Consider the following 25027-nt stretch of genomic DNA (forward strand, 5'->3'; position numbering starts at 1 on the left):
GGCATAAACAGCTTTCAGCAGGTTTTCTTCAGAAACCAACACTGAAATTCTTGTTTTGTATTAGTGTTTACAAACTTCATTTTGAGAAACAAAATGTTAGGGAGGATGTATAGTATTATGGTTATAGCACAGGACTGGGAATCAAGAAATCTTAATTTATTTTCTGGTCTTTCAGAATTCCTGTGTGACTTTGGACAAGTCATTTAATTCTTTGCCTCTTTTTCCCTACCTGAAACAATAACTACTTACCTAAAAGGGGTGTTGCGAAGTTTATTTTTGGTAAATTACAGAAGTGCAAAATAGTATTACTGTAATTCCAAACTCAATTTATAACTGAGCTATGTCTTTAAAGTTAATAGCAGTTTTCATTGAAAATGTATAAATAAAGACAAATATAGAACCACAGATTATTATTTTTAATTTACATATTACAACAAATGCATTAAAATAGATGGTTAATATTTGTAATTTACTCTAAAAAACTTGTTTTCCAGCAGTCAAAAGAACTTATTCTCTTAAAATCCTCTTCTGCTCATTGTAGTAAGTTGAAGTAACCAACCACAATGTTATATACATAAACATCTATAATTGTTTAACACTCAGTAATACAGTGTATAGTTTATATAGTATTTTGCCAATTCTAAAACAATTAGCAACTAAAATGCTTTTTAAATCCCTCTAGTTCTCAGCAGTTATCTATGTGCTGTATTTTTGGGGGGCATACCATACACGCAAGTATTCGAAAAGGTCTGTTTGATTTTGCCCACATTTAGAAATGAATTAGTAGGCTAGCAGCTAAGCAATAAGTATTGCACATGTCCTAAATTGCCATGCTTAAGTATAAGCAGGATTCCTTATACTTACGTTTATAATTCTATTTAAAAGTGTTCCATACACACTATTTGCATGAATATAGAACTACTATGTACCTTTTAAGAATCACGTTCATAGCAGAAGTGGTACCCCACAAACATTTTATGTATTTGTATTTCCAATGTGGACTGGTACTACTATATTTGCCCATTTATAAATGACAGGAATAAACAACCCAATTGATCCAATTATTGAAACCAGAAGAAAAGTCCATAAAAACATTCGATCAAGCACCTGAGCTATAAATTTCCAGTCTTCAACAACCTAAAAAACAAAAAAACAAGAATTGCTCAATATTCTGAAACATTTACAAATGCTGGGCCAAATCCTACAGTCTTGATTCAGGCAGAAGTCCTATTGATATTGTGATGTCAATGGGACTTCTACCTGAATAAGGATTGAAGAAGCTAGCCCATAGTATATATTTTTCAATTATGCCAGTTCCATAAACATTCAAGATCACTTTTCTATTGTTACACTTTGAGTTAGGGCAAGAGTGTCACTCATTTTGCAAAGAGGGCAGAATACGTTAGTTACAGCCAATGAACCAGGGTCAAAACCTGCAAGGTGCTGAACACTTTCAACTTTCTGGGAGATGAAGGTATTTCTCACCTGCTAGGACTGGGCCCTCTGGGCAATCTGCTAACTTCAATCTACAGCACCATTCCCAGAGGTCAGTCAGAGGCTTGTACAAAGATTCAGGGTAGAATATGGCTCTTATGTAGTAGCTAAACCTACATTTAAGTAAACTTATTGTTGCACTGAGTATTATATTAGGAAAAAATGTGCAAGGCACTTTCTGGACTACCATTTCATTGCCATTTTTTAATATGATTATTTGCACATGCAGTCAATCAATTTTGCGCACACAGCTGCTGTGGTGGTGCATGCAAATTAAGTGCACAACTGTAAGCTGATTTTTAGTTGCTTGACTATAGTTACTCCATTTTTGCAGCTTCTTTGTTTATAAGGCAAAGCCGTTCCACTCTGTGCACAAATCATAAAAAGTTCTTAGAAATGCAAAAAAAAATAAGCCTCAGCTAAATTCAGCAAGCTCTGCAACCTTAATAAATAATTTGTAGTTAGCTGCAAAACATCTATAAAAGTATTTTATAAATAATATATGCCAAATAATATAAACCAATAGTTATAAAAAAAATAAGTTTGTGCCCTTATAAAAAAATATATATATAATTTTGTCATAAATGTTTAAATAGCAATAAAATATAAAACTGTCTGTAATCCTTTGTTCGGGGTCTTTTTCCACTGTCCACTTGTGGGCTTGGGAATTAACCTTCTGCAAAATAAACTCTTTTAAAAACTGTCCAGCCTAAAATCCTGTGTAAGTCTCTTATCAGTGCAAAGTAACAAACCACACTTAAAATCTTTTTCCAACACAACTGAACGTTTTCAAGTGTGGTTATTAGATTTCAGAGTTGAATTGCCACGGGTAATTTTAATGAAATGTCATGTCACTTAGGCCTACAAGTTCAGAAAAAGGCAATGTTATGTAAGTTCCCATTAGGTTAAGATTTTCTTTGCAACCGTAAGTGCTAAAAAAAAATTTAAATAAAAACATTCTCTAGAAGGGAGCCAGATAATTATATCAGACAGGCTCAGTATTTGACATACAGGGTTGGAATGTGTCACTATAAAAATGAGGACATTTTTTACAATGGTTAGTAATAGTGTCTTTTTCTGTATTCCTCTTTAGTAAGACCAATTTAAGTGTGTTATACTAATATTTATACATGGAATCTTAAATTGCTAAATTAAAGGCTATTCCTACAGAATTATATGATAGTTATTAAAAACCATTCAGTAAAATGTCCTTTTTAAAACAACTTTAAGATCTCCTCCTAACTGGCTATACAGCCGTTTTGAAGTACCTTACTACTTTAGAGTGACTCAGCAACAACAGTGAACATTTTGATGGGTAATAGTACTTTTAATTGTTTTGATAGCATTTCATTTTAGAAAAATGAATATTACCTCTCCCAAAGTTCCATAAAACCATAATTTTGCCTTGATTTTATACTCTTTTTAAGCTAAATCAGCAAATTGTTATTGCATTTAGTAGATAATGGTTTTTGGGGCAGACACCAAAGAGTGTGAGAATTGTACCTTAACAACTCTTCAATCATCCATCAAAATGTAAGTCAGCAAATAAGACTTTCCATTTGTATTTGATCTCCAGCAGAGTACTCCAACCTTATATTCGAATGGAAATCTATGGTGCAAGTAATTCCTGTTGAGGGGAAGAAACTCAAACTAAGATCCAGAGGTGCAAAGGGGTAATGCATCTCTTGAGATCAAGATTTGAGTTCCAGGTCAGTATACGTGAGAAATGAGTTTGATGGTCTAATCATAGAGGCCTTAATTGGACATTTGTCCATGTCACTAAACTGCCACAGTAGTCTTTTCTCAAGAAGATTATAACTGGAATAGAATGAATTTTGAAGTTTAGAAGAGAGAGGTACATTTGCAGAGTTTCATGAACTTATGTACTTGTCTTTTTTGATGAGCACTAAATTCATCCACATGATCTTTAAATAGCAGTTTTGCCAGTAAGTGATGGAAATTATAATCTTCCAGAAGACATTATCATTCTATAAGTATATCAAAGAGAAAGATTAACCATATTGGATTTTATCTAGAAGGTTTTGAATAATTAGCCAATAATTCAATCTGAGAAATAACCAGAAATCTCTAAGTATGAATGAGTTATAGAAATTGGTTTCTTTCACATCTGATGTTTGTTTTGTAATTTCTTTATGCAAGTCATCTTCACCACACAACCTGAAAGTGAACAGACTTTTGGAGCCTGGTCCAATTTCAAAGGCAAAACCAATAACTTAAATTTTACTGCTTTATATTAAGATAAATCAAAGAAAATAGATGTGAAATCTAAGATTTCTGTATTATTCCTATATTGTTATACTTTATTAAAATTAAACAAATTATGTATATCTTTAAAATTGAGGAGGTATGATACTGTTGGCCTCAGTCAAGAAGTGTTTTCCTAAATGTTATAACTGCATACTAAAGATACACAGATAGGGCCCAAACCTGAAAACTGTTGTTATTACTATTTATTGTGTGTATTACCATAACACGTACTAGCATACTTCAACAGCAATATTCTAAGTAGTAAAAACTTCACCTACAGCAACTGTTCGCACGATTGGACCCACAATGAGAAATAAAATTAGTTCTGTTTTTAATTCACTTATTGAAAGATAAGTAAAGTATTTACAAGTGGTCCAGCTAGTAGACTAAGGCCCTGATCCTGCAATAAGTTCTGCACAGATGCTGGGGTCTACCAAGGGAAGCTCATTACAGGATCAAGACCTTAGAGATTATGATTTTTCTCTCTCATTCATATTTTCCCTCACAACAATATAGACTATATTTATAAATACATATTTGAAATATTTAAATTAAGATAATGCTACATTATGGCAAAGAATGCAAGTGATAAAAAGGAAATTGACCCAAAGCTATTGTTGTATCCCTAGCACACACACAGGTCTGCAGTTATTTGAATGTGTAGCTGCTGGATGCATAAATACACTTGCACATTTTTTTCTTTAAAAACTCCTCTTCCCTTGTAGTTCAAAGCAAAAGACTTATGTTGGTGCAACATTATAGTTGACAAATTAGGCATAGGTCAATTCTCCACTCACTTATTTTAGTGTAAATCTAAATCAACAAAGTTACACCAGTGAAAGTGAGAGAAGAATCAGACCCATAAAATTCAAAGTTATGGCTCTGACAGGAGCTATATTGTAGCCATGTACATATAGAAAATATTGTACACACGAGATACTATATATAAAATGCACAAAGATAAGATACCAATATAGCGCCTAGCACAATGGGTCTCTGGTCTATGACTTGGTCTCCTAGGCACTAGAGTAACACAAACAGTTAATAATAATATATATGCACTGAGTTATTCCCATTGCTCTCCCATGAGAACAAATGTCTGGAAGCAAATAAACCAGCTTGCAACTAGGGCCAGACAGGGGAGGAGGCGGGAAGCAGGCCAATTTTCCCCAACCAAGTCTGCCCTGGCTGGAGAAATGTTGGAAGACTCCCCACCTTGCCAGAAGACACTGCATGATTGTTCCATATGACCAGACAGCAAAGTGGATGTGCTCACATTTCCAGACACTTCAATAGTGCCCTGATTATGGTGCTTAGGTTATAGAAGGGGAAAACATAATATATAGATTTAAGATGCATTCAACTGATGTTGAAGTGGCATTAATGTCCATTAAGAATGGTATTCTTTGGTTATAAACATACTGACTAAAAAAAACCCTTTAAAAATGCTCTGCCTTAGCATATTTTCATACAAAATATACATTGTTTACCACTTTGGTAGTACGTAGAGAAGGATTATTATAGTTCTTATCTAGAATTGTTCTGGTTTGGACTTGGGGCTGCAAAATTAAATTTAGTTCTATTTTTGCTGAACTGCAAATAAGGCAGCTTTAATGTTTTTAAAAAACATTATAAAAATCAATTAAATTTAAAATGACAAAAGATCTTGTCATGCGTTAAAATTAAGAGTGTATACTTGCCCACAATAATGTGAAAATGAAACATTCCAGTAGCACCCGACAGGAAAAATAAGATTTAGAATATTCATTTACTCTGCTGTTGTAATTCACTAACCAGCTCTAAGGGATTTATAATTATAAGAAAATATTTTCAGAAAGACCACAGCAGGCTTAACTGAAAAAGGGAGCCATACAGATTTTGATCATCATGGCAGAAAGAATCCAAACGAGTACTGTACACCATCAAACATGTACTTGTTTACTGAAAGCCCTTTTTATCGTTTCCACTGGAAAGTAGGACATCTTGAAACAAGGCTAGAATTTCTAGCTATTTCAGGAAATAACTGGACACTACTATACTACATAAAAACAAAGATAGGTACTCTAAGCCATTGTTTAGATTTCTATTCTAATTTCTAATCTTAACAAATGACCACAGCATCACTAATACACACACCTCGCGAACATCGTTCTCCTTCATGATATGTCTTGTAATGTATCGGATAGAATTTAGAGCTGCTTCCAAGGTGTTCCTGGATGATCCATTGACATTGTTAGTTTCTTCTTTCTGAGCAAAATATCTATCTACATGACTTCTCATGCAAAGTAGTTTTGGAAGTTTATGAAGAAATATCTTGCGGACCCAAGGTGCCATAGCATTGTGAGTAGAAGAGGAACGATGATGAATATTAATAGCAAAGACAGTGATCACAATGGACAATGTCACAAATATCATAGTAAACACCAAGTACTCTCCAATAAGTGGTATGACTTTAGAAGATGATGGTATAATCTCTTCGATAACAAGAAGAAAGACAGTCAAAGACACCAGCACCGAAGTACAGAGAGAAATTTTTTCACCTTCATTTGAAGGGAGATAAAAGACAAGGATAGTTAAAAATGAAAGTCCTATACAGGGAATAATGAGAAACAGCGTGTAAAAGAGAGGCAACCGCCTAATTACGAATGAATATGTAATAAATGGGTACCAGCAACATCCATCAGTTCTGTTCCCTTTGCTCCCTGTTGCAGTTACTATTTCCCATTCTCCATTATCAAAAAAATCTCTCTTGTCAACATCATAATCTTCTAGAATTATATCAACCTGTGAGCCATCATAGGTCCAGGAACCAAATTTCATAGAGCAGTTTTGGAGGTCAAATGGAAAAAATGTAACATCTATGGTACAAGAACTTTTGTAGTTCGCTGGTGGAGTCCAAGCAACAGTCCCATCATATTTTACTACTGTTTTTGTGGATGTTCCTTCAAAACGACCATCTGCACTGAATGGAAAAAATATACATATTTGGCTATATTATTATATACATTGCAACCAGATACTTTTAGTTAAGGTCTCCTATTAAGTGTTTCCATTCCAAAGTGTCATTTCAGATACTTATCACTCTCAGATTTTTAGCTTTAGAGTTGAAATTTTGCATGTTTATCTTCAGATCAGGACTATTTTTTTAAGTTTAAGCTGTTTGAGAAAAAACACAGAGTGAAAAAACATTTTCCTATTATAATATTTGTCCAACTTTTATGAACAGCTCTAATGCCTCAGCACAAGATAGTTAAAACTTGACTTTTTACAGGAATCGTCCCTGCTTAACAGATGTGCGTATTGGTGGGCTGGTGAAAATCCATTTTGCTTTAACTTAATTATGCATGCAAAAAACAAACAATACACTTACCACCACCAAGTTTTTTATTTTATAAATATAATAATCAGTATTTTACTAAACAATCTACCCGTGTTCTATAGGCACTGTGTATTCAAATGTAAATTGAAAAGAAACTTTCTTTCAAAATTCAGTCTCTCCTAGTTCTATTAACTCTCTGCATGGATGTATAAGAAAGCTGGGTAAAATTTCATTTTTAACGTCTTTGTACCCTGAGTATTATTAAGGATAAGATTATGTTATGGAAGGGGGGAGGGGCGCCCACACAGCTCCAAGCTGTGCAGACCTGACCCACCATGGGGGCCCCCCACAGACCCAAGCTGCTGTGGTGGTAGGGGGTCCCCCCACCACACACCCAGAGTTCTGATCCGCCTCAGGATTCCCTTAGCTTTGAGCCACTGGCCTCACAGGCTGCTGGGTGGCCACACAGACCCGGAGCTCCCAGCTGCAGCCCTATAGCTCCGAGCCATGGTCAGTGGGGGTCCCAGAGCAGTCAGCCACAGCAGCAGAGGTTGCTGTACCCTTCCCTCTCCCATGAGAGCTCAGGCTCTCATTGCCCCAGTCAGTCCTATTTTGTCAGAGTTATTTTTGGTAAAAGTGAGAGACAGGTCACGGGCTTCCATAAATTTTTGTTTATTGCCCACAATCTGTCCCTGCCTTTTACTAAAAATAACCATGACAAAAATCTTAACCTTAAGTATTATATATGAGCATGTATATTTCACTGCCTCACCCTATTAATTTGTATTTAGAACTGTGCACTCATTCAGGTAGGGCTCTGCAGGGGCCCTTTCATAACTGAATCCATAATTGTGCAAGACAGTGTTCTATGTCTAGCAAATCATTCCGCATGAAGGAATTTAACTATTTTTTTTTAAATCCTAGAAAATTCCATAGAAAAAGGCAATGTTAAAAACATTAAGGTTTTAAAGCAAAGCACTCAGAAGTTGGAAGTACCAAAGTTAAGGTTGTCTGTACATTTTTAATTCTGACACTTTACTTGGATGTATTATAATGCAGTCTAATTATATGGTCACACACTATTTATTCTGCAGAATCCATGCCTCATTCTATGTGTAGACTGGATAGTGAATGTGGCAAGGACAGATTTATTTTAGAGAAAAAGATTTAAATCTTACTTGTCATACAACACAATATCTGGAATCCAGATAGATTCTGATGGGACACGAATAGATGTTATTCCAGCATAATCTTCAGGGTTCCACCTTAATTTTACATCTATCCATTCCTATAAATGCATGATAAATGTGATAGTATCTGTAAAACTTACTTAAAATTGGCAATGCATAGATATGTAGATAGTTATTGGATGAAGGCAGAAGTAGAAGGGATGTAAAAGAGAGATCAGACATTTTGCTTTCATATCTTGCATATTAAAATGAACATGCTGATCCAGTAAGAAGTCCTTATCTACCTGGTCTAATTTTTCTTTCTTCAGTTTTAAGAGCCACTAAGTTCAACAATACTTCTGTATGGAGTTTTAAAAAATATTACAAACCTCTTTAACAACTTATTCACATAAATTAAAGCAGTTACAAAATAAGGATGGGCAAACTTGAAAAAGTTTGGTTTGAATAAGCATTCAAAAGTTTGGAAGCTTATCTAAAACTGATCTGAACTTTAGGGTCAGAAAAGAAGATCCTGCTGTCTCATAAGATTGCTGGTGCTTTCTGGATCCATCAGCACTAGAAATAATATAACACCACCTTAGTATTTTGGTACTTTTATTTCTGAACTAGAAAATATAGAAGTGCAAGAAAAAATAGGATCTCAAAAGATTCGCAATTTGGATAGAGCTTTAAATGCTGGTTTAGGCCACTTATTTTAACTGAACTAGATCATCTAGACAGTAGGGGAGGGCATACGTGGATTCCAACAGACTTTCTTGCTATTCTGAAGAAGTAGCAAGTGTTGGTAAAAGCAGGTTGCTGCTTCAAGAACCAGTGTAGGAGAGTTCTACATACTCCCTACCGCATTCAGCTATTTAATAGCTAATCACTTGATGATTACCTGTTCCCTTCATTCCCTCTTGAAGCACCTGGCATTGGCTACTGCTGGAAGACAGAATACTGGGCTAGATGGACCACTAGTCTGACTTAGTATGGCCTTTCTTATGTTAATCTAAAAACAAATGTTTGAGTATACATGAGAGACAAAGTAGGTGAGAATCTCTCTTACTGGACCAACTTATTTTGGTGGAAGGTACAAGCTTTCAACCTACACAGAGCTCTTCTGGTCTGTTGAAGGAAAGAGTAGCTCTGTGTAGCTTGAAAACTTGTATCTTCCACCATCAGAAGTTGGTCCAATAAAATATATTACCTAATCTCCCCTGTCTCTCTCATTTCTTGAGACCAACACAAGTACAACAACACTGCAAACAACTGAGTATATATGGCAGTTATTATGGGGAAGAGGAAAACTGAGGAAGTTCTACAAATATAATTTAATAAATTATGTGCTCACTGCAGGTAGGAGCAATAAACTTTTCTGAAGTGAGGGGGCAAGGAAGAGTTAGACAACTGAAGATAGTAATTGGGATGAAAAGAGGCCATGTTTTTAAAACATTTTGCAACAATTTAAGGGTAACTTAGTGACAAATAACTGCCTTAGAGTTTAGTTCTGGATTGTGATTATTATAACTTGAGGGCCCTTCCTACTTATGAGTTAATACCTATGTCTAGGCAGAATAAACCAATTAGGTGTTTATAGCAAGCCCCTCCTCCTCGACCTCCAGATAGATTACTGGCTTTGAGATTAAAAATCCTGGGCCTTGTTAATCAAAAAAGGATCAAAAATATCTTCATGTAATTTTAAAATAACTTTTTACGAGCAGTTATATAAAGCTACACTATCTTGTGCTTGTGACAGTTTCTGACTAAAAACCGGATGCTTCATTACAGGAATGATGTCTGAATATATGCACCTTGTGGCAAACGGCTGGCTTCACCCTAGTGGGTCTCACGCTTTTGCCTCTCATAGTAGGCCAGGACGTCACCAGTTACCCCGTCTCCCCAGGGAGGGGGGTAGGGACCCGGGCCTGCCCACTCCTCCAGGTCCCAGCCCAGGGGCCCTATGAGTAGCAGCTATATGCTGCTAGCACCGTACTCACAGCTGCAGTCTTTTCCCCTGGGCTAATTTCCCCCCTCGCTCCTTCTGACTTCTCAGGCCCTGCTTCCTTGCTGCCTGGGCTGGGCTGGGCTTCCTTACCCAGGCCCCTGTGCCTGGGGAGTATCTCAGTCCTGCCAGGGGCCGGTTTCCCCCTCCTGGGCCCAGTACCTCTCTCAAGACTCCTCTGCTCTTCCATGCAACATTATACTTCTTTCTGCTCCTCTACACAATCTCTGCACACCTCTCTGCTCCTTCACACAGCATGGCACACCTACTCCTCCAGCTCATGCGCTGTCTGTCTGGAGCAGAGGGTTATCATCAGGCACCTGGCTTAATTGGCCTCAGATAGTCCTAACTGCCCTCTAATGACTCTGGCTAATCTGCTGGGAACAGAGCCCTGAGCATTCTGGGGACTAAAGATGACATTATCATGTATGAAATTGGTGACCTTTTCAAGGCTAAAAACCTCATTGATGTAATGAGAAAAATCGCATGAAACTTGTGAAAAGTTGCTCCGTCTAGGAATTTTTAGACAGGTGGAAGTTCTGATTGATACATGTCAAGGAGATGATGCCCTTCCAAATGGGTTAGATGTAACATTTGAAGGAATCACTCTCCTACTGCCCTCTGCCCTTGCTATATCACAATCTTCATTTAACACATTTACCTAAAATGCTTGTGTCACTCTTATTAGAAATTTTATTTTTTTGAGAGCTTTTAAATTTTTTTAAAATTATTTAACTGAATTTTGTAGCTATTAATTCTTTCAAGCATTTGGATGTGCCTTTTGTATGAAACATTCTAGATCAAGTATAGGTTACTATAGTTTTTAGATGAAGATCCTGTAAATACACAACCACCTAAAAAATTTTCATACAACTTTACATTTTAGTCATTCAGTGGACTCTTCAGTTGACATTTGCACATACCTGTTTCAGCCAAACATTTGTTGTCATCAACTGATTTTTCTCATCCTATAAAAAATGTAAACACCATGTTTTTATGGAAACAATGATTTTAGACTGCTTATTCACTGTAATCAACTGTGATTTTGTTCAAAGAAGGTTCATAAGTTGCAGTATAAATATATTCATTTAGAAGGACTTCATTTGAAAAACACATTTGTCTGACTATTTTTTCTAACTACTATTGTTACAGCCACCACCTAAGATTACTGTAACCAAAAGAAGTTAAAAAAAGTGATTTCCCCTCCCCCTCACGTCCAACATTGATTTACTTTGTACATTTTTAGTGCTTCATTTGTAGTAATACTGTGTCCCTGTACAGTCATCAAGGAACCAACTGACTAACTGAAAAGACCCTTTAAAACCATTAAGAAAGGAGCAGAAAAAGCCTTTACAGATTTTTTTAAAAAATCAGAATATACTTTTCAAAAGATGCTCAATTAGGAAACATATTTTAAATTAGTAAATGAAAAAAAAAATCAAGTTGACATCTTTAATATTCTATGCTATGCCATGCCAGTAGATTATCTCCTCTTTTATGGAACTGACATGTTCACAGACATTATCTTTATTTCTTCTTTTTTGTGCAATAATCTCTCCTATATGTTATGGTTATAGAACCAACAACAAAACAGATTGCTACAACTTAAAAACATATTTTTGCATTTATTCATTGAAATTAATTTTAAACAATAGAAAACCCAATAATTCTGCAAATACTAAAAGCTTCAGTTAAAGTTTACAGAAGACAAAAATAAGTCTAAGAGCCACTTATTTTCATCTCTCTCTCTCTCTCTAGCCACTGACAACTCTCTATTCTTTTTTCATCTTCACTTCTCTGAGCTCTCTTTCTGGGGCTTCCCGCCTCATTGCACCCTTATTTTTAATAAGTTTCATTTATTATATTGTATTTATATCTAAAATGTACATAATTATTTAACAATAGGATATCAAGTTATTTTTCATAAATACTTCCCTATTCTAAAAGTTTTGCTCAGTTTTTGGGTTTTAAAATTATTTACCATACATACCACATCCACTAACTGGGAGATCGCAAGACCAAACTTTATTTTTATTGTGTCATTCAAGCGTTGGACTGGGCGAACCCATTTTTGATAGTCTTCAAATAGGTGTTTAAACAAACAATCTTCACTTTTAGCAATAAAAGAAGGTTCTGATATACCTGCACAACAAAAGAAAGATGTTTAATATATACATATGAAATACAATGTACTCATTTTCATGAACATTAGTACAACTTGATATTTAATTACATAGATTCAGGTATGTACATGTAGAAATGTATTTCTCATCTAATCCGCTTTTTGTCTGTGAGGGTGGTGGAGGTTAAGTCACCTAGGGGTAGCTTGATAAAATTCACTGATTTTATTATTCTTGTTAGCATCCTCCCATTACTATCATACTTTCCAAATCTGAAGCCCAAGAATAGTTGATCCTTATCCCACCATCTATGAGTAACACTGGAAAAAGTAAGAAATATAACCAAAACATTTTCTTGCACCATTACCACAAATCATCCAGGTACCAGGTAATTGTAAGAATCCTACAATGTTTTTTAAACTATATAATCCCATTAAACTAGCTACAGCTGCTTATTCATAACAGCGTGATTTCAAACAACTCTTAAACCACATTAACAACGCCTTCTCCAAAATGGGTGTCACACAATGTAAGTCTTGTCCTCCCAAGATGCAAACATAAAAACCGAGTCAGAAAGAAGTGGCAGCATCCTTTATAAGTGGGGTGGCTGTCAGGTTTTTTTGCCTTCTTGTTTCAGTGGAGTGAGGTTGAAGGAACTCAGACAAAAGGAATACTTTCATCTAATGGTTAGGACAGTATTAGATACAACCACATTAGTGAATGTTTTTCTTACTCTACTGAACCTTGTATGTAAAAGAAGTTTGTTTCAAATCTGAGCAAAATGAAAGTCTCCTGTGTATTTTTGTTCTTAACACCAGGTAAGCAAGTTTTAAAACTGTTTCTGTATTTTTTGGTTATTTAAGAACTCGTGTTCACTAAATTAACTCATTTGGGAAGCAGGAGTTGCAGCTACTTGGGGAGAAGGGAACTCTACTTGAAAAAAAACCTAGCAGTAACTTGGAAATGTACCCAAAGTAAATATTGCCTGACTCTGGCTCTTCCCCATGCCTCCCAACCACAAACCCCAACATCAGGATGTAAGGGCCAGTAAGAAAGTAGAGCAGCAATTCTTCCGCTCACCCCCAGCTCTGCTGGTTTGGTTCCTATTGTGCCACCCTCTGCATTGTGCAGTGGAGGGTAACATGGTTTGTGGTGAAGGAACTGAACATGTGCATTGAAAGAAAATTTAAATGCTCATATATATCAGTGGGGTTCTAGATTGACTGAAACCACTCAGAAAAAATACCCAGGCTGCACTGTGGCCTGCTCAAGACAAATGGAGTATAAAAAAACAAAACAACTCCACACCAAATATTATTCTCAATCCCTTTCTTAATACAGATTAAAAATATTACAATGCCGTTACATAAATCCATGGCTGGTCCTCACCTGAAATTCTGTGCTCCATATTAGTATCCATCTAAAAAAGGATATTACAGAAATAGAAAAGGTCCAGATAAGGGCAACAAAAAGGATTAAAAACATGGAATTACTTCCATATGAGGAAAGATTAACAAGATTAAAACTATTTAGTTTAGCGAGAAGGTGAATCTAGTCAACACACAGAAGTAAATAAAATAGTGAATGTTACAGAGAAAGTCACTCAGATACTCCAATACACCCTGTCTCATAATAGAGGACAAGAGGAAAATAAATGCAATTAAAGTAATATTTAAAACCAATTAATAATATTTTAATACAAAAATTAACATGCAAGACTCGTGACAAACTATTAGTGAGGCAGAGATTAGTAGGATTTTAAAAGATGATTAGATGTTTATATGAATTATTGTCCTCAGTTATATAATTTTTCATCCTGGTTAATGTATGTGATCAACCTTCATGCTTCAGGACATAAGTAATCATTAACTCCCTAGGATTAAGACCATCATGGGGTTTTTTCACTTTTCTTTGGTGCAGTTGTTACTGGCCAATTTTGACTACTGGACTAAACAGACCACTGATCTGATCAATGCTGCAATTTTACAGTCCTATAAAAACTGATAGACAAAGAATGAAAATATAAGTGAGTCTGACTGCTCATCTCTCTCTGTATATTCTATGGCAGGCAGCCATGCTACATTGTAAGTAATCCCTTTGAATTTTGTTTCTCTGATACAATACACAAGCTTTTCCATTGTTAATACATAACAAACCTTGGAAAATACAACTATCTGTGATGTGGGATCATTTTCTTCCAACAACAGGCTATGGAAAAATATTATTGCCATCAATAGGTGACGGTAACAATTATTTTTGCCTTGTAGATAGTAGACTATGTCCTGAGAATCCTATCAACTATGTTAACAAATTTAGTAGTAGCTCACAGTAATATTAGTAATATTTCGTATTTAAACCAGAATTTCCTTCCTAAAAATCTGAATGAATGGACATGAATAAAAAAATGAATATGAAATGGACCCTTATACGCTAAACCATAAATTCTTGTTCACTGAGGAGGAATGAGATTTCACGGAGCCTAAACTCTGACAATTCATTAAGCAGGTCGCTATACAGAATTGTTAACAGAATGTAAAGGTTTGGGTTAAGTTCACCCAGAAGTTCCAAGAATATCAATTTGATGGGTAAAACCAAATCAGAAATAGCAAAGTTTCAGCGTTAATACCCCATTCATCCGAATGGAATAGATCACATACTTCTTAGAGGCAAATAATTCTGTCCCACTGTGGAGGGTCCTCACATTTCAGAACACAACTATCAGTTTTACAGTTCTTTTAATTCATGTTCAGAAAGTTATCTTTGCAGACATCCTAAGGGTTGGAAATTTTTTGTTTGTTTTTTTAAAGTGAAATCCTGTATTTTGTAGAAGCTGAGTGTAAACCCTCATTAGCCAGAGAACGTTTCCTATTTGTGACTGGTGAGTGGGCAACTGGATTTGACAAGCCCTACTTTATACAGCAGTTTAAAATTATACTACTTGAAGACACAATATACTGAGAGAACTATTCCTCAGTCTCCGTATTTTTCATTTCTTCATCAACTCGAAGTTTTTTCTACATTTGAGCCTAATCCTTTGTGAATCCATGAAATATCCTTTTTTACATTACAATTAATACAATTTTCTTTTCTATTATTGACAATTATCTACTGAATTTGTCATACCATTTTTCAATGACTATGTGGTTTGGCATTCTTTCTTCATGAGCTGAACTTGGGACAGGGGCATAGAAAGTTGTGCATTGGTTGGTGGTGGTGATCTTCTATATTTCTGTAAAGAGACATCTTGAACAGAAATTTGGTATCTTCAGGCTACACATGCTTCTAAATGCACACATGGAACTCCTATTAATCATAGAATTTAATTCACTGTTGTAGATGGGATGTTTATTTTAGACATTTGGCATTCAATTCCATTTTAAACAAAGGTGAGCAAAACTTTCCAAAGATCTCATTGACTTCATTAGAGGAATACATATGCAAATAATATGATGCCTCTTAATTCCTTTTCTATTTCAATACCAAGGATCAGTACTTTTTCAAATTACCCCCACCCATATTTATAAACACCTTCAGCTTCCATATGAAATTTTTTTGCAATATGATAAACTCCCAAATCTACACACCTTACGTTGGCCTCCTTTTCATACAGGTTGTATGTGTGGCAGCTTTTAACAAAAGTTTTTAAGTACCCTCCAGATAGTAACTTAGGATAACACTCAATATCATTTTGCCAGTACTCCTTTTTTGTGATAAATTTTAAAAAAATCAAACTGGACTGGATGAAACAGGGCTAGTAATGGGGCTGGTCCAGGCTGCTCATTCAAATTCAACCTCCATCATTAAAGGCTGTAAGAGCCCAGAAGAAGTTTGGAAGACTGTGTGAAATGAATAATTTGGTTCCTAATAAGCAATATATATCTTAAAATTAGCACCCTGACTAGCATCTTTCTTCAAGTCTCAATAGAAAAGCCAAAGATTAAAAGGACAGCACAATGCAGAATGAAAAATCTTTTGAACCCTACTGAACATTAGTGGTCAGGCACATAGGCAGAGCAGTATGAGAAAGATTGCACAGCCTGTACCACACCTATGGTATTGAAATGCTTAACCATAGAATTCTGTACTGTTAAGCCACTAGGCGATGCTGTGTGTAAAATAGCGAATTTAAATGAACCTCACCCATACCTGCAGAACATTAAAGGACCTTATGATGAACACATATGTATGAACAAAGTAAAGTGGGAGGTGGAAGGAGAGAAAGGAAAAGACAGTATGAAGGACTTTAAGGTTAGAAACATTGTATTCATACAAGTTTCATTTACTCTGTATGCATCATGGAATTAAATCGACAATTTTGTAAATACTTGTATTAAATAAGACACAGTGCTCAGGCTCCTGGCAAGTTGCCAGGGCAGCCCTTGATGCTGTGGAGATTGTGCACTGGTACATCATCTGTCCACAGCAGAATTCTGCTCCTGCAGCTAGATATCAATCTCAGATACACAGGTATGTATTGCCCCATAGCTTGTACCAATCAGGTACTCTGCTTAAATATGCAAGAATGGTACTAGATTTCAGAAGATACTTCTGAAAAACATACTGGTGTATTTGCCAGTATATCAAAATCAAGGTTTTTATATCTGGACAGAGTGGAACTATACAAGAACTCCCTTCCCTAATTTCTCTACTGTCTACTAGAAAATTCAATTTTTTTTATATTCTCAAAAAGAAACAAAATCATTTAAAGGAGAATCATGATGTAAGTAAACTGATAAAAATAAGAAGATTTGTCCTACATTTTTTAACAGATGCAGCTTCTCTCAGAATTCACTTCAAAAACCTAATTTTTATTCTTTAGGTTGAAGCTCTGCATTACAAGAAACTTCATTGATTTAAAGGCAATCATCTCATATTTTGTTTTGTAATACACAACTACAGTTTGTAAAACTGGGATACTCCAGAAAGAAAGTTACTATGTGCACATTCACACATAGCCGCATTGTAATAAATTAAAAATTGAAGTTTAATTTTCAAGATTTTTGGAAAGTATACATAATAAGCATGTCATGTAGAATTTAGTTCACCTACATCCGATAAGTTGTTTACTAAATAACTTGTAAAGGATTTTCCCCCACAATTTTTAATATACTACTCTAAAGCAATACTGTAATATAGTTTTACTGCCCCAATTCTCCACAGTTTTCAAACTGATTAAATATCTACCACCAATTTCCATTTTTTAGTAAATTACATTTTACTTTAGATAAAATGGCCAAGAGAGAAACAAACTCTCCCCCCAGGTATATACTGACAGTTCTCACTGAAGACAAAAGTTGCATGCTTGTACCCCAGGGCAAGATTTGGCTCTACAAAAGTACTTGGCTATGACCTTTTTAGACAGCTCCGGATAATTAGTCTTTCTACAGTACTGTGATGAGACTCATTTAGTAAAAATATATCATTCTTCCAACTACTATAATTCACAGTAACTTTTTTAAAAAATCACTTTTGGCATAATAGTAACATAGGTAAGCATTTGTTACATTTTAAACAAATAATAATTCAAAATTTTAAACCAGTTTACATTTCACTATTTGCATGGTTTGTTTATTTTTTGCATCCCAGTTTAGAAAATGAAAAATCAGTTAAGTCAATTTCACTTTTCCTTCAACTCAATTTAATTTTCAGGCTTTTAATACTGCCATGTTAGGACTTCAAACTGGGTAAAATATTTACTTAAAACCAACTGCTTGGAAGACTCGTACATTCCATTGCTCTTAAATTCTGTAAAAGCAATATTTTACAACATCTATATTTTAAGACACTTGGACACACTTATGTGTAGTGCTGGGGAGGAGCCAGGTGGTCATGCTACATGTAGGTATTAATGACATATGAAAGGAAAGGAGAGAAGTCCTGGAGGCCAAATTTAGGCTGCTAGGTAAGAGATTGAAGTCCAGGACGTCCATGGTAGCATTCTCTGAAATGCTTACAGTTCCACACACAGGGCCAGTTAGACAGGCGGAACTGCAAGGTCTTGATGCATGAATGAAATGACGGAGTAGGGAGGAGGGGTTTAGATTTATTAGGAACTAGGGAACCTTTTGGGAAAGGGGGAGCCTATACAAAAAGGATGGGCTCCACCAAACCCAAAATGGAACCAAACTGCTGGCACGTAAAATTAAAAAGGTCGTAGAGCAGTTTTTTAAAAAGGCTAAGGCAAAGACAACAGGTGAGGAGGAGCACGTGGTTCCGACAGAGATATCCCTTATGGGAGGATCTATTAATGGAGATTCTCTATATCTTAGTAAGGAGGAGAGGATGGAAGAGAATAAAATATGGGTAGGATCCGATGAGAAACAGTCAAATGAAAAAGAGTCCCATTCACATCACATAATGGCAGACAGTTAAAAAGTGACAATTTTTTAAAGTGCTTATATACAAATGCTAGAAGTCTAAATACTAAGATGAGTGAATTTGAGTGCCTCCTGCCTGGTATTAAATAAGGATATTGTTATAATAGGCAACACAGAAACTTGGTGGAATGAGGATAATCAGTGGGACACATTAATACCAGAGTACAAAATATATCGGAAGAACAGATAGGTCATCCTGGTGGGGGAATGGCACTATATATGAAAGAAAGTGGAGTCAAATGAAATAAAAATCGTAAATGAACCAAATTGTGCCATAGAATCTCTATGGATAGTAATTCCATGCTTGAATAATAAGAATATAGCAGTATCTGACCAGGATGGTGATAGTGACTGTGAAATGCTCAGGGAGATTACAGAGGCTATAAAAATAAAAAACTCAATAATAATGGGAATTTCAACTATCCCCATATTGACTGGGTACATGTCACCTCAGGACAGGATGCAAAGTTTCTTGATACCTTAAATAACTGCTTCTTGGAGCAGCTAGTTCTGGAACCCAGAGAGGAGAGGCAATTCTTGATTTATTCCTAAATGCAGCACAGGATCTGGTCCAACAGGTGAATATAGCTGAACCACTTGGTAATAGTGACCACAATATAATAAAATGTAACATCCTTGGGGAGGGAGGAGGGCACCAAAGTAGCCCACCACAGTAGCATTTAATTTCAGAAAAGGGAACTACACAAAAATGAGGAAGTTAGTTAAACAGAAATTAACAAGTACAGTGCCAAAAGTGAAATCCCTGCAAGCTGCACGTAAACTTTTTAAAGACACCATAATAGAGGCTCAATTTAAATGTATACCCCTAATTAAAAAACACAGTAAGAAGACCAGAAAAGTACCACCATGGCTAAACAAAGTAAAAGAAGCAGTTGGAGGCAAAAAGGCATCCTTTAAAAAGTGAAAGTTAAATCCTATTGAGGAAAATATAAAGGAGCATGAACTCTGGCAAGTGAAGTGTAAAAATATAATAGAGGCTACGGCTACACTGACGGCGGCAAATTCGCCGCTGTCAGATCGAGTTCTCTGGATCGACTGAGCAGTCAACGCAGATCCACTCAGTTGATCCAGAAATTGACGTACTAAGACCAGCTACACAAGTACCGTAGCACTGCGTCGATGGGAACAGCGCAGTGCAGATGGAACGCAGAAGAGAAGCTCAGCAGTCGACGGGAGTTACACAAGTTTTTTGAGTACTTTGCGTAACTCCCGTCGACTGCCGCTGAATCTCACAGGTAAGTATAGACAGGGCCAGAGAAGGTCAAAAAAGAATTTGAAGACCAGCTAGCTAAAGACTCAAAAAGTGACAGCAAAAAAAATTTTAAGTACATCAGAAGCAGGAAGCCTGCTAAACAATCAGTGGGGTCACTGGATGATTGAGATGCTAAAGGAACACTCAAGGAAGATAAAGCTATTGTGGAGAAACTAAACATTTTTTACATCAGTCTTCATGGCTGAGGATGTCAGGGAGATTCACAAATCTGAGCCATTCTTTTTAGGTGACAAATCTGAGGAACTGTCCAAGATTGAGATGTCATTAGAGAAGGTTTTGGAACAAATGGAATAATTAAACAGTAATAAGTCACCAGGACCAAATGGTATCCACCCAAGAGTTCTGAAGGAACTCAAATGTGAAATTGTAAAACTACTAACTGTGGTATGTAACCTATCATTTAAATCAGCTTCTGTACCAAATGACTGGAGGATAGCTAATGTGATGCCAGTTTTTTTAAAAAGGCTCCAGAGGCGATTGCGGTAATTACAGGCCAGTAAGCCTAACTTCAGTACCAGGCAACTTGGTTGAATCTATAGTAAAGAACAGAATTATCAGACACATAGATTAATACAATTTTCTGGGGAAGAGTCAACATGGTTTTTGTAAATAGAAATCATATCTCATCAATCTACTAGAATTCTCTGAGGGGGGTCAACAAGCATGTGGACAAGGGTGATTCAGTGGATATAGTCCCTCACCAAAGACTATTAAGCAAAGTGAGCAGTCATGGGATAAGACGGAAAGTCCTCTCCTGGATCAGTAACTGGTTAAAATATAGGAAACAAAAGGTAGGAATAAATGGTCAGTTTTTAGAATGGAGAGAGATAAATAGTGGTGTCCTCCAGGGGTCTGTACTGGGACCAGTACTGTTCAACATACTCATAAATGATCTGGAAAAAGGGGTAAACAGGTGGCAAAATTTGCAGAAGATATAAAACTATTCAAGATAGTTCAGTGCAAAGCAGGCTGCAAAGAGTTATAAAGGGATCTCACAAAACTGGGTGACTGGGCAACGAAATGGCTGATGAAATTCAGTGCTGACAAATGCAAAGTAATGCACATTGGAAAAATTAATCTCAGCTATATATATAAAATGATGGGGTCTAAATTAGCTGTTACCACTCAAGAAAGAGATCTTAGACTCATTGTGGATAGTTCTTGGAAAACATCCACTCAATATGCAGCAGCAGTCGTCAAAAAAGCTAACAGAATGTTGGGAATCATTAGGAAAGGGATAGATAATATTGTATTGCTTATTTATAAATCCATGGTACGCCCACATCTTGAATACTGCATCGCCCCATCTAAAAAAATTTTTTTGAATTGGAAAAGATACAGAAAAGGGCAACTAAAATGATTAGGGGTATGGAAAAGCTTCCATCTGAGGAGAGATTAATAAGCCTGGGACTTTTCAGCTTGGAAATGAGACAGCTAAGGGGGGATACGATACAGGTCTACAAAATCATGACTGGTGTGGAGAAAGTAAATAAGGAAGTGTTATTTACTCCTCATAACACAAAAACTAGGGTCACCAAATGAAATTAATAGGCAACAGGTTTAAAATGAACAAAAGGAAGTATTTCTTCACAAAACGCACAGTCCTTGCCAGAGGATGTTAAGGCTATGACTATAAAGGGGTTCAAAACAGAATTAGATAAATTCCTGAAGAATAGGTCCATCAACGGCTATTAGCCAGGATAGGCAGAGATTGCTGTTTGACAGAGGCTGGGAATGGGTAACGGGATGGATCACTTGATGATTACCTGTTCTATTCATTCCCTCTGAAGCATTTGGCATTGGCCACTGTCAGAAGACAGGATACTGGGCTAGATGGACCATTGGTCTGACCCACTATGGCCATTCTTATGTTGTTATGGGACAAGCTTGAGCTGTGTACTTTTAATCTTTGTATACTTTTATCAACACATTTTTGTTTTGTGGAGTGTTAAACTGTACAAGTCAACTCCTTGCTTTGAGATTAGCCCCTGGGACTTCAATAGGGTTAACTCCATGAACAAGTCAAGCAGAATTTTATCTTAAATCCATAAGAATGGTATTTCAACAATATGAAAGATGTCATGTAACATAAGAATTACTAAAATATATTGTGTTTATCTACATGCCAGAGGTAAACAAAGCAAATACATCACAAATCCACGACCACATCAGTTGTGAATAAGTGCAATGCACCCTACAGAGAATAATAAAACAAAACAAACAAACAAAACACTAAGATATGACAGTACGACAACAATAGTATGCTTTATTATTTGGAGTAGTTGTACAACTGCTTAATGAGATGTGGTGGTCAGTATTTGTAATGCATGCACCCAGAGGAAAAAAAAGACTCAATATCTAAACAAGGTGGTTAGTGCTCCTGTTTCTCTTCTGCTAAATAAAGCTGAGTGTCTGTTTAATCACAGGCTCTCTAGATTATTTTCCTTACAAATCAAATACAAAATTCCTCTTCTCTCTACCTCTGCATTATCCCTAAGAATTGCAATGTTCGCTCTCAAGCCCCGACGTGTCCCTCAAATCAGGATTTAATATTTTTGAGTCTGGTCTTTCAAAAAATTGAGCTAGGATACAAAATAAAATACAAGGTGTGGCGATTTAAATCCCTGCAGGATTTTCCAGGCAAACGGTGTTTAACTCCAAAATCCCGGGTCGTTTCTCGACACGAAGAGCTTCCACTCCGCCAGCTGCGCATCCGGCGGCAGCCCCGGCAGGCACGGTGACCCCACGAAGTCCTAAACTAACTATTCAGAGGGGTGCGGGGGGCGCAAAGAGTGAGCCGGGAAGGGAAGGGCAGGAGGAGTCTGACCCTGGTACCCGACCTTGTCGGTTTCGGATCTTTGAAACCCACTGTTAAAAAGTGCCATCCCTCGTGACCCCCCCTCCGCTCTCCCCAATACACTCCGCCAAGTCCCCCTTCCCCACCCCACCAGCCCCCGCTTCTCTTTCACTCCCAACGTGCACTCGGCTGCCCCCCGACACGCCCCAGGGCTCCACCCAGCCCACACGGAGGAGGCTGCAGCCCTGGTCGCCTTACCCGTGTAGGGGGTCCGGTGGCTGCCCCTGGCGGCGGTGACGCTGCCGGCCGGACCGGGCACCCCGAGGAGAGGCACGAAGAGGCAGGTGAGGAGAAGCAGCAGGCGGCTGCCGGGGGAGAGGACGCGGCGCGCCTGAGTTCCCGGTTCCGCCATCGCTCAGCCCGGCGCGGCGCGGCCGCCTCTGAGGAGCCCGGAGCGGAGGGAGCGCGCGGAACCCCGGCCTCAGGCAGCGCCGCTCTGCCTCGCCTGCGGGGAAGGCGCCAGCAGCCTCCCCCTGCCGGCGCGCGCGGCTGCCCTGCCCCTCGGCGGGAGGCGGGGGAGGAGCGAGCGGGGCACGGGGCGCCAGGCCCCCACTCCAGGGCGCGCTGGAGGAAACCATTAGGGACTCCCTGCGGGGCGCGCGCGCGCTCTCCTCCTCATCCGAAGTGAAGGGGGAGGGGCGAGGAGCTGCCTGCTCTCCAGGGACGAGGGGGGGTGGCCGGGCCCCAGCCTAATTTTTTCGCCGAGTACAAACTTGTAACACGGCCCCTCCCCCAACACATGCCCATGGGGGTTGCAGCCTGGACAGGGCCCCCAGGCCCCAGTAAAGTGCACCCTCCCCTCCATGTGCTTACAGTGGTCTGATCACCTGCAGGGGCTATCCTGATCCAGGAGCTTTGGCTTGAAGCATGTTCTTCAGCCAGGCCACTTGATAACACATTGGTTTTGGCCAGGTCTGCCAGCCCCGCTTTAAGCCCTGCCGGGAGGGAGGGGCGGACCAGATAGGCCTTGGCGCTGCAGGGGCATCACACCTGCCACGGCTGAGGTAATGAGGGGTTTGCTTCTCATGCTCCTCTCCCTTGCCATGTGGCATGCGGGTGGCCCTGTCCCTCAAGCAGCAGGCAGCTAACCTTGGGCGTGACGGGGTTGTCCCTGTGTTTGGACACCGTATTGCACAGTGTGGCCCATGGGAAGAGGCTGTGTGCCATGGGTCTGGCATAGGGCAGGCACCACAGATGGACCTGGTTGGACAGGGTGCCAGAGGTGTACAATACTATTGTTCTGCTGTAGACAGTTCAGTACTGTCAACCACCAATGCTCAAAAATCATGAGTTAGACTCTCCAAAGTCATGAGACCTTTTTAAAAGTACTACATTGTGGTTTTGTTTTGATTGGTTGTTTTTGATCTGCGGCTGTTTTTTGAATTCCTCCTGCCCATCAGTGTGTGTGTGAGAGAATTAATGTTACGGACTTTCCCAGATTTATTGGATAAGATGATTTTGGCCCCCACTGCAGCAGCTGTCCCTCTCACATCTGCCCATCTGCCCCCTGCTCAATCCTGTCTTCCCAGCCCCCCCATTATTTCTGCCCCCAAGCCACCCACTAAATCTGCCCCCACATCTGCCCAGTCCTACCTCTGATCCTTCTACAGCTCCAGTGGGTCTTCCCTACCCTCCCAGCCCTGAGGTGGGGACTTGGCAGTAAACCTGATTTTTAATACACTAATAATTTTTCCCATATCAATATAATACATACTTCTTAAAAGATACATGTGAAAATAGTAGTAACTGACATACTTAAACCAATATATTTCTGATTTGAAGTATTATCTGATAGTACTTTTCAGTTTGTGGAGACAAGCAGGGAGGAAAAAATAGGTTAAATGACTTTAATGCAATCTTTATAGGCCATTATGTTAAAAGTTATTTTGGGTAGTGGTGGGGGTACAAGTGTGTAGCTGTGTCTCCAAAAACTCTATTTGCAGAAAATGAAGAACATTTTCAATTCAGATCATTTTTAGCAATTCTTTATCTCCCTTTCAATATGTTTATTATATATTAGGGATTTCATTGTTATACATGTTAATTATCAAAACTATATTTTCTACCATTTGTTTTACAGAACAGACCATTGTGCCTATTTGTATACATCATATTTTTGACACC

General features: G+C 37.9%; 1 protein-coding gene across 1 annotated transcript; it reads right to left on the minus strand.

Annotated features, from left to right (window-relative positions):
* Window positions 1-400: 400 nt before the first annotated feature.
* On the minus strand, window positions 401-23380 carry CHRNA5 (cholinergic receptor nicotinic alpha 5 subunit). Its single transcript, XM_067534639.1, has 6 exons — window positions 23102-23380; window positions 12246-12397; window positions 11179-11223; window positions 8260-8369; window positions 5899-6724; window positions 401-1137 (listed from the first exon to the last, which is right to left on the minus strand). The coding sequence occupies exons 1-6, from the start codon at window positions 23253-23255 to the stop codon at window positions 976-978; spliced, it is 1449 nt and encodes a 482-aa protein (XP_067390740.1). The 5' UTR covers window positions 23256-23380; the 3' UTR covers window positions 401-975.
* Between the last annotated feature and the right edge of the window lie 1647 nt (window positions 23381-25027).

Source organism: Emydura macquarii, unplaced genomic scaffold (genome assembly GCF_026122565.2).
Source record: "Emydura macquarii macquarii isolate MOO-44397 ecotype Brisbane River unplaced genomic scaffold, CSIRO-AGI_Emac_v2 contig_3451, whole genome shotgun sequence".
Classification (NCBI taxonomy): Eukaryota; Metazoa; Chordata; order Testudines; family Chelidae; genus Emydura; species Emydura macquarii.